Source organism: Alnus glutinosa, chromosome 12, assembly GCF_958979055.1.
Source record: "Alnus glutinosa chromosome 12, dhAlnGlut1.1, whole genome shotgun sequence".
In the NCBI taxonomy this organism is placed as follows: domain Eukaryota; kingdom Viridiplantae; phylum Streptophyta; class Magnoliopsida; order Fagales; family Betulaceae; genus Alnus; species Alnus glutinosa.
The window spans coordinates 918,799-929,855 of NC_084897.1; the positions used below are offsets into that span (position 1 = coordinate 918,799).

At 39.3% G+C, this 11,057-nt stretch overlaps 1 protein-coding gene across 1 annotated transcript; it reads left to right on the forward strand.

The window, feature by feature from the left end:
* The first annotated feature begins 7,281 nt into the window (after window positions 1–7,281).
* LOC133851794 (uncharacterized) lies at window positions 7,282–10,736 on the forward strand. The gene is made up of 7 exons (XM_062288371.1): window positions 7,282–7,679; window positions 8,242–8,341; window positions 8,785–8,880; window positions 9,006–9,058; window positions 9,931–9,979; window positions 10,136–10,183; window positions 10,485–10,736. The coding sequence occupies exons 1-7, from the start codon at window positions 7,429–7,431 to the stop codon at window positions 10,575–10,577; spliced, it is 690 nt and encodes a 229-aa protein (XP_062144355.1). The 5' UTR covers window positions 7,282–7,428; the 3' UTR covers window positions 10,578–10,736.
* Window positions 10,737–11,057: the final 321 nt, after the last annotated feature.

Genomic DNA, 11,057 nt, shown 5'->3' on the forward strand with positions numbered 1-11,057 from the left:
ATGGCATAAGGCCCATCAAATTCAACATCAGAAAGCATCATTTTTCTTTGCCCGGTTCTGTCCTCAATACAAGATTGATCTTGAAAGCATCTTTTGACCTCAGCTCTTGACTCTGATATTTTCTTGGATGGTGCACAAGACCTAGTTAGTAGTCCACCCTTGCTCTCCAACGAGTGAGAACTCGCACATAATCCAGTCGGATTTCTTCATGCTTGAACCCTCTTTTACCTTGAAACAGAATAGTTTTCTGACCCTGATAACATCACTTTTGTTATCATATGTCTTGTCAGAAGAATTCTCTTGCCAAACCCTTACAGAGCCCACCTACTTGTGTAGGTCTCAGATGGCACTTCGAGCAACAAATTGCTCGAGATCCAAATTCTAAAATGATTTATTTCTATATCACTTTAATGAATTTGAATTATTTAATGGTCAAACTTTTATTTTGTTACATTTAACGATATATATAATGTCACATCATTTGAAATTTTTAAATAACGTGATAATATATACACCATTAAATATGTAGAATTTAATCTTACCCATTGAATAGAGAGGATCCTAATTCTGATTGGATAATGGAATTGTTAAACCATGAAATAAACGATAACATTGAATACTACAATTAGCGAGAAGAGTGAGAAGGTCTGACTTCTCTCTAGAAACTACTCACCCTTACTTTTCCACTTTGTCCCCACCTTGTTCGTTTCCCCTGTTTTCCCAATCACCATCTGACAACCACTTTCTCCGGCCCCATCTTGACTCTTTGTCTCAATATGGCTTTGGTTTCCACCAACTTACAGGCACTTATCAAAGCTACTGCTGCTCTCAATTGTGATGACCATTTTCCCCTTGAGTCGGTGCCTATTTCTCTCCCTCAGGAGGCTAGTTTCCGGCTTCTGGGTCGTCTCATTTCGCCCAATCCACCATCACTGGTTACAATACGTGACTTTCTTCTTCAAGCCTGGAAATTCGTTACTCCCTTCACGGTTGATCTGATCCCAGGTGATCGTTTTTTGTTTATTGTATCTTCTGAAGTTTTGGTTGCTAAGATCATAGATAATGGACCTTGGAATGTTAAAGGTGCTTTGTTAGTTGTTAAGTCTTGGCCTCCAGAATTTTCAATTGATGAAGTGGATCTATCCTCTTGTGCTTTTTGGGTGCAAGTTCATGGTCTTCCCTTGCAAAATCTTACTGCGGTGAATGCAATCAAGATAGGGAAGTTTATTGGTATTGAAGTTCTTAATGTTGAAAATGGTGATTTTGAGGGGATTATTGCTCATCATCATCTTCGTATTCGTGTTCTGATTAATGTCTTACAGCCCCTCATTCCGGGTTTTTTCCTGCCTCGTCTGGATCTTCCATCTATTTGGATTCGATTTCAGTATGAACGGTTGGCTGATTACTGTGTTTATTGTGGTTTGATTGGTCATATGAAGTTTTTTTACCCTGGTCCTATCCCCCCTAATCAGCAGGAATTATTTGCTCATACACTTCGGGGTTATGTTTATCCGGTATCCAGAATCGCTCCACCTCGTCCAACTTCTTCCCAGGCGCTAAATTCTTCCTCTTCTCAGCTTGGTTCTGCGACTTTGGGTACTGGTTACCATACTCACCCGGCTTCTTCTCATGGTGATTTGGGTTCTAATCAGTTTCTTCTTGAATCTGCTCAGCCAATGCAAGGTGCTGCTTCTTTGGTTTTTTTGGATATTGCTCCTTCTCCAGTTGCCGGTGGTTTCCATGATCCCTATCAAGCCACGTCTCACCAGCTGAATCATGACAAGTGTCCTAAAGGCAAGGCAAAAATATCCTCTTCTTCGGGTCATGCTGAACAGGTTTTGGAATCTCGATCTAGGGGTGTATCTGACAAGTTATTTCCACCTGGGTTTGGGCCAATGACTTTTGGGCCACCACCTCTTGCTATGGGGCCATCCATTTCTGGGCCCATTCTCCATGGAGCTACTACTCATCATTGTCACTCAGGCCACCTGCAATTGGCCCAGCAATTAACTGGGGTTATGGGGCACTCCTCTTCTGGATTGACATTATTTGGCCCATTTGCCCTCCATTTCTATTAAGGAACATCTTCTCTTGGCCTGCCGATGCTGCCCCCTGCGACTTTTTCCCCTAACCCTCTGATTTCTCGAAGCTTCCATGCTAGTCCACTAGCTACTGATTCTTCAATGCCTTCTATGGTCTCTGGTGAACCACCTCTTCCACCTTCATACCCGGTACCTTCCTCTCATCCTTCAAACTTTCCTCCACAAATATACACTAAACCCATCCTCTCTCTGCCACCTTCCCCAGTTCACCCTTACACTTCTAATGTTCCTAATCTTGTCTATCCCACAGCTCCCTTACCTCATAAAATGCCTACTTATTCCACTCGTTCAGTAACTCGACATCATCCATATCATAAAAAAGGCCTTGCAGCAACCTCTACAGAACACCCTGACCAACCCTCTCTTGATAATATCTATCCATCTCCACTCTCTGAGATAAGTAAAACTTATGGACAGAAACGGATGGCTGTTTCGGAAATATCTGATCTTTTTCCCCTTCCATCAAAAAAGTTTGCTTCTGTTGGTAGTTATGAGGATCGGATGATGCTGGCGGCTCAGTCTCTTTCGGCTTTGAGGGAATCTCCACCGGCACCAACCACTCCAATATTCCACACATCTCCTTTGGTGACCTATTCCTCTTTTGCAGAATCTTCCCCTACTGCCAGGAATGATTCAAGGGATTTATCTATAGTTCCAATGTCACCTACCTTGGGGAAAAAAGTTTATAAGGCTGGAAAAAAATCTAGAAGTGTTACTCAGTTAATTTTGATGGATGCAGGTTCTCCTCCAGGGACTTTTACTTCTCATGCAGGGGCTTCTATTTCTCATGCAAGAGCTACAACTTCTGCACAAGTTGAGGAGGCTGGCTTGGCCATGCCCCCTCCAGACATATGATTACCTTGTCTTGGAATTGTAGGGGTTTAGCCCAAGCCTCTACAATTCGCAGTCTTAGGGCTATGATCAGGAAACATAATCCTGATATTTTGTTTTTGTCTAAAACTAAAGTTTCACCTTTGGTTTCAACCCCTATTTTGCGTCAACTAGGGTTCTCTTTAATGACTCATGCCCCTCCCTCTGGTTCTAAGGGAGGTCTTTTGTTAGCTTGGCGAACAGATGTAAATATTGTATGTTTTCATGTTTCATGTAATATAATCTGTGTTTGGCACTATGCTGATGATCCATGCATTAAATGCTTGCTTACTTTTTTTATGGTCCTCCCTATAAGAATTTATGTGTTGATTTTTGGAATGCTATGGATGCTTTTGGAGCTTCTTATAATGATCTGTGGATTTGTATTGGGGATTTCAATACTATTATCTCGCCAAATGACAAATTGGGGGGTCGGCCTTTTGACTCTTATTCTTCCAATCCGTTTATTGATTTTATGGATGGTTATGGAATGGTTGATTTAGGTTTCTGTGGAAATCCTTATACTTGGTCAAATCATCGACAGGGATCTAGTTTGATTAAGGAGCGTCTTGACAGGGGGATTGCCAATAGTTCTTGGATAACTTCGTTTCCTTCTTATTCGGTTGTCCATCTTCCAGCTCATACTTCTGATCATTGTCCTCTACTTCTGAATTCTAATTCTCCTGTTCAATCCCTTCCTCGGCCTTTTAGGTTTGAGGCTTTTTGGACTCGGGATCCTACTTGTGGTATTGTTATTGATGAAGCATGGTCAGCACTTATTGCAGGTTCCCTCGCATTCTGTTTGTCTAAGAAGTTAAAGATTACCAAAGATGCAATCAAATATTGGAATAAGCATAATTTTGGTCATATTAAACATAAGTTGGATACTACTCTCTCTTTGCTTGACAAGGTTCAACAAGCTTCACCTTCGGATCCTAATTTGGCAATGGAACTCCATCTTCAGAAATTATTGGATGAATATTTAAAACAGGAGGAATCTCTCTTGAAAACAAAGTTAAGAGAGCTTTGGCTTACTGCTTCTGATTTGAACACCAGATTTTTTCATACTAGTACTTTGATTCGTCGACGCCGTAACTCTATTTCTCTCCTCCAGACTCCAAATGGTGGGTGGCTTTCTGATCGAACTGATATTGGTAATTGTTTTGTGAATAGCTTCAAACAATTGTTCACATCTACAGCTCTACCTTCCCCTTCGGAATTCTTGGATCTTTTTCATCCTGTTGTCTCGGATTTAGATAACATCTCTCTATGTTCTATCCCTGGGGAAGCAAAAATTTTTGAAGCTTTGCTTAGTCTGGGTCGTGAAAAAGCTCCTGGCCCTGATGGGTTCACAGCTTTATTTTATGTTAAATATTAGGATTGTATAAAATCTACTGTTATCCTGGCTATTGGAAATTTTTTTCACTTCTAATGCTCTGCTCAGGGAACAGAATCACACTTTTATCACTTTAGTTCCCAAGAAACTAGGCCCTTCTATGGTTCACCATTTTCGTCCTATTAGTCTGTGCAACATTATCTATAAGATTATATCCAAAATCCTTGCTAATAGACTAAAGCCTTTACTATCTAAATTCATATCTCCTTTCCAGACTGCTTTTGTTCCAGGTCGTCATATCCAAGACAATTCTATTCTTTCTCATGAGATGCTTCACTCTCTTAAATCCAAATGTGGACGTGGTGGCCTTATGGCAGTTAATATTGATATGGAGAAAGCATTTGACAAAATGGAATGTGAATTTCTGTTGATTATCATGGAGAAACTGGGCTTCAAGCCTCAGTGGATCAACTGGATCAGACTTTGTATTACTACTTCTTCATTCTCAGTTCTGTTAAATGGATCCCCTTTTGGTCTTTTTCGGCCTTCAAGGGGTTTACGTCAAGGTGATCCTTTATCGCCTTTTCTTTTTATTTTAGGTACTGAGGTTATTTCCAGACTTCTTCACCAAAATTTGCAAGGATATAAAGTTGCTAGGGGATGCATTCCATTTACCCATCTACTGTTTGCGGATGACCTGATTATTTTTACACAGGCTAGCTCTCTCCAGGCAGGTATCATCAAAGAGTGTCTCGCAAAATATAGTCTGTGGTCTGGCCAGTCAGTGAATATGGGAAAGTCAAACATATTGTTTAGTCCGAATACTTCCCCTTCAACAAAGGCAAGTATTTTGGATATTATTCCCTATTCGGAAACTCCACCTTCGACAAAGCTTTTGGGTCTTCCTATGTTTTTTGGTAGATCTAAACAGAACTCTTTTATGGACATTCTGGATAAAGTGCACAATAAGATTGAAGGTTGGCGAGCAAAAACACTTTCCCAAGCTGGCAAGCCAGTTCTTCTTAAAGTGGTAGCTTCGTCCATCCCTTCGTATGCAATGAGTTCTTTTCTTTTCCCTGACATTCTTTGTCGTCGTTTGGACACAGCTTTCAAGAACTTCTGGTGGGGTTTTCCTAAAGGTAAAAACCATAATCTATCTCTTAAATCATGGAATTCTTTATGTCTACTAAAGGATCAGGGTGGTATGGGTTTTCGTCTGATGAAGGACATCAATATCTCTCTTATCACCAAGCTTGAGTGAAAAATTCTCTCAAACCATGATTGCCTCTGGGTGTCTCTTTTTAAAGAGAAATATATTAAATATGGTTCTCTTATCTCTTGTCCTTTGGGTTTGGGATCCTATGTGTGGAATGGTATTAAGTCTATTGTTCCCCTGTTAAAATTAGGCTCTTGTTATGTTCCGCATATCTCAAGTTCTCTGACAATCTGGTTTTCTCCTTGGATTCCCAATATGCTAAATTTTACCCCTACTCCCCAAAGGCCTTGTTTGGTTGCTCAATATCTGTTAGCAATTTCTGATCTCATCTGTCCTGTTTCTCTAACCTGGAATGTATCTCTTCTACGGTTTTTGTTTGACTCATTATCGGTGATAGAGATTTTGCGTATCAAAATTCGATCTGGTTCTGATGCTCTCCTATGGACTGTCTCCTCCTCGGGGTGTTTTTCTACCAAATCAGCGCATCATCTTTATACTGCTCAGCGGCCTCTCCATCCTTCTCCAGTTTTGGCTTCTAGCTGGAAAGGTCTTTGGAAACTTAAGCTTAATTATCAACTTAAACTTTTCCTCTGGAAAGTAGTTTGGAACATTGTTCCAACAAAATCTCGTATTTCTCTAGTCATTCAGTCTGGGTTGGATACAACTTGTTCCCTTTGCTCTAATACTAGTGACTCTTTGCTTCATTTATTTTTCTATTGTCCCATTGCAAGAGTAATATGGAGAAACTCTTTTTGGCCTTTGGATATTTCTGCTTTGCCTATTGCTTCTATGGTTGACTGGTTACTTATTATATTGCATCCGGAGAAGATAGGTATTCCTCTAGTGGATACACATTTCTTTCAGATTTTTGCAGTGATTGCTTGTGATCAGATCTGGTACTCGCGTAATAAGGCTTTGCATGAAGGTTTGATTCCCAATGCTTTATCAATTTCCCATTCTGTTAATCAAATCTCTAGGATTCATTTCTCTGCATGGTCTACAAGTACCACCCGTTTGAAAGAAGTATGGAAGAAGCCTAATCCTGGCTGCTTTAAGATCAACTATGACACGGCCATTCGTTCTACTTTCTCAGCACAATCTGCAGTTTGTCGTGACTCTAATGGGTTCATTGTCAAAAGTATTACTCAGATTAGGCCACCCTGTGCTGCTTTGTATGGAGAAGCGACTGCAGCTCTTTTTGCTGCTCGGCTATGCTCTTCTTTGGGTTTGTCTCATGTTATATTTGAAGGAGATTCTCTCACAGTTAATCTTGCTATCAACAATTCATTAATTACACAAGATTGGCGTATCTCTTCTGTCATCTTTGATTTTCTTTCCACCATTCCATCTTCCACTTGTTGGTTCGCTAGCTCTGTTAACCGAAGTGCAAACTTCTGTGCCCACCATGTGGTTTACTGGGCCGCAACTAGATTTGCTTCTAGCTGCATTCCCAACTCTTCTAGTCTATTAGTTTCTGGAACCTTTCCTCCCTGTTTTGGAACGGTTTCTTCTTTTCCTTTTCTAGTTCTTTAAGTTGTTTGTTTTCTCCTCTTGTACTTATAAAAAAAAAAAAAAAAAAAAAAATACTGCAATTAAATGTAAAAAACAATACGAAGAGAATATTCATGGGTTGGGCCATAAATGAACGAAGCTGAAATTTAGGATTATCCTGAGAAATTAAGAATCAATGATTCATGCGGGGCACACTTTTGTATGGACTTGATTGGCCTGTCATATCTTATATCATACAAGCTGATGTAGAATAGCATCATGCAACAGTATTCCACAGCCTGAGAAATCTGTCCAATACTCTCTGGCTTGTGTGTTGTGGATTTGGTGATTTTGAATCTTTGACGGTCAATCAGTCGCCGCCTCCGCTGGTTTTTCTGCTAAAAACAGTGACCATGTCTGCAACTACTGTGTCCTATGTTGTTTCAAGCCCAAACTCTTTGGGTCTTAGCCACTTCTCATCAAGAACAAGACCCAGAAATGGTTTCGTCTTTAGCTCCGTAGCCACACTGCCCACGCCTAGTTGGAGAAACTGCCATTCTTTGAGGCCACAATCTATCTTCTTCAGAATCCCACGTGGGTTTTCCAAGCGAAGCCTTAAAGGCTCCAAGCCCTTTTCCCCTGTCATGGAATGGCAGGATTGCACGTAAAAACTCTCTTCCTGAAAAATTTGTAGTCTTCTTGTTCGTTTTTTAACGTATTTTGTTATGTTATTATTACCCAGATTCATAAAATTTGAATGGGCTAAGTGCAAGCATAAAGTATGAGGTTTTCTAAGGGCTCCGTATGAATTTGGCGATCAATTATTTGATGCATTAACTGGATCTGTTATGTAGCAGATTCGCTCACTGGGTTAATACCCATTATGCATTTCATCTCAGAGATGACATTTTCATTTCTTGTAACTATTGTGCATCATTTCCATCTAGTAATTGGAGAGCTGCATCACTTGTTTAGAGTTAAAGAGGTATCGATTTGCTAATGTTCTCCATTCAATATATCTTTTTTGCATAACACTGACAGTAATTTCTGCACATCATAGTTAATTTTGATGCGAAGAAGTTCTGCCATGTTGATTCCTTTTATGATACAATTTGTTTTTATACAAGTCCTTATAGTCAGTTCTCAGCATGCCTAGGCTGCCAACTGAACCTAATATACCAGCTTACTAGTCACTACTATTAACTAGAAAATGTGACCAAATGCAGGGTCAAGAAGGAACTTGATGTGCCTATTTCCGTTGCCTATACCTGTTACTCTGATCGTGAAGCCATTCCCCGTTGGATGCCCTTTATTTCATCTGTAAAGGTGCCGCTAGATAGCATAAAATAGCTCTTTAGATGAATTTGACTGCTAAAGGATTGCCCTAATCTAATTGTTTTCCTTGCTTGAACAAAAGCAAAGTTTGCTTTTTTTTGTAAGGGTTATAGTAGATGTATAGTTTCTTGTACAACTGATTCTAATATTAGCGGACACTTAACTCATTTTCAAAGCTCAGCTTAATCAGGCAACGTTCAATAAATTATTAAGCCTGACAAATGTTACAAGGTAGAAATGGTTCTGCTTTTCATGGTATTGATAACTGCAGGGCATTTTATGGCATGGGTTCTGTTTGTTATCAAGTTTGAAACCCTGCCATTGTAATGCCTAAAGCGTGTATCAGTGCAATGACAATATTGAGTCTTGAGTCTCACATAGCTGATCAGCTTCAAAATTGTGCATGTGACAGAACTGTTTAATTCTCCTACCAGATATTGGAAGACAAGCCTGACCTATCGCGTTGGTCACTGAAGTATGAAGCATTTGGTCGTGATATTGAATTCTCGTGGCTTGCCCGAAATATGCAGGTAGGAATGTTATGCCTAGCATTTTCCTCATATTCTTCCTTTATTGCCCATTATTTTTCCCTCTTATATATGAATATGTTTTTACTATGTTTGCTTTTGAGTCCTGTTATGATAAATTTTTGCAGCCTATCCCAAATCAGAAAATCCACTGGAGATCTCTGGAAGGTCTTCCTAACAGGTAAATAGACAAACAGTAATACGGTATCGGGAGGGGTATGTGTTGTTGGTTGCCTTTCTGTTCAATATTAATGGTGCATGTCTTCCAAGGCTTTACTAGGTGAAGCACATGATGGCATAAGAAGAAAAAGAAAGAAGAGGATAGAGAGAGAGAGAGATAAACTTCATTCATGAAATGCTGAAAAGAATTTGGGAAGTAAACAATGAAAATGAGTACACATGGGATCTTAATGGTAGTCAAGCTTCTGGACGATGCCTCAGTACGTTGGAATTTTCTGGGCTAGTTTCCTTGTAGTGCTTAGTATTGCCTACATAACAATGTTTTAGTTTGATTCCTCTAAATCTTATGTGAAATTATCAATGAAATGCTTTTATTGATACTTTTAGTTACCCTCCGTGCTTTCCTAGAGTTATATCACCTTTTGGCGCATCTGTATGTGTATGCATGTATAGTTGGTTGGTATATCAGTTATCCAAAAAGGATAGATGTGTTTGACAACTTGACTCTCCTGCTCCGGGTGCCAAACAGCCTCAATTTGCTTGGGCTTTGCTTGGGTGAAAACTGCTGCTTTGCATATGCTGTAAAACACAATAAAACTAAAGAGTCGAAAATCGCAACTTCTTAGAACCATCATGAAAGCCTGTTTTCAGCCATTTTAAGCTATGTAATTTTGACATTTCTTGTTAACATGCATAACCATATTCACTTCTGCTGTGCTTGCCCATTTCTAAGTTCCCTTCAGTTCATGAAAAAGTAAATTGAATACTGAAGTTATTGGTATTCTCGTATTTATCATATGCCTTTTACATATAATTTGTCGTTTCATTCAAGTTAATATCAGAATCTTGATAGACTGAATTTTCTCATGGCAGAGGTGCTGTTCGATTTTATCCAAAAGGTCCTGCATCATGCATGGTAGAGGTGAGGCTGCTTTTTCTACAACATTTATTTTTGCCATTATTTGTTTTTACAGTATTATGAATATGTCCCTTGTGCCCTTTTCTCCTAGTCTTTTCCACTTTTGATGGCTCAAGTTTCACTTATGCCCTTACAATTATCTGTATTTGTTATTTTCAGCTGACAGTGTCATATGAAGTTCCTCAAATTTTAGCTCCAGTGGCATCAGTAAGCTTTCTGACTCTTATTTTGGATGTTACTGAATTGCTTTAAGCTGGAGCTCCTCAGATTACCCACCTGAACAAACATGAATCAGTATAAGAAAATTTATCTCTTCTTTTGATTGGTAAGAGGGAAGGGATAGAAGTGAGAAAATTTTTGGAAGGAAATGCCTCAAAATTCCCTTTTTTCTTTTCCCTTTTACTCCTTTAAAGAAAAGAAAGGATTTTGTGTGAGACTATTCTTTTTATTTTCAAGTAGCATGAAGTGATCCATCATTTTTCTTTTTTGTGATGTTAAAATTGTTCAGGCACTTAAACCTTTTCTTGAAGGCTTACTTCAACGTGGTTTGGAACGATTTGCATCATTTGCAAAAAGCTACGAAGCAGAATTCACTAGCTGATGGTAAATGGCAACCAAAACTCAAAAATAGTTGTCACTAATTCTTTCAAGGTGGAATGCCTGTTTCAACCACATCCAATTGTAATGTAATGAGTACTTTGTAAAGGAATAAAAAGTATTCTATAATTTAGTAGGGTTAAGTCCGATCAATTTTTGATCATATGCATGGCCCTTCCATTTGTTGGTACTATCGAATGGTCCTGCATAATGTTGATTGAAGCGGATTTGGATCTCTAACAATTTGTTTACTGGATTGCTAGTGATCTGGACAACAAATATGAAAAAACTCATATGTGACCCACCTGTCCAAACAAGTAGGTGGGCTACCTAAGACTGGGAAATGATTGTTGGGGGACGATTTACCGTCCCACAACCGGCCCTTTTATTAAAAAAATAATATTTTTAATCAAAAGCATATCAGAAGTTGCTTTTGATTATAAAAACCCCCTTTTAATGAAAGGGGGGGGGCAACCGTCCCCTG

Excerpts from the sequence above, each read along its gene's own strand:
- LOC133851794 (XM_062288371.1), top strand. The coding sequence starts at position 7,429 with ATGTCTGCAACTACTGTGTCCTATGTTGTTTCAAGCCCAAACTCTTTG. Across the intron at positions 8,881-9,005 it reads GGCTTGCCCGAAATATGCAG|CCTATCCCAAATCAGAAAAT; the intron begins GTAGGAATGTTA and ends AAATTTTTGCAG. Across the intron at positions 9,059-9,930 it reads CTGGAAGGTCTTCCTAACAG|AGGTGCTGTTCGATTTTATC; the intron begins GTAAATAGACAA and ends TTCTCATGGCAG.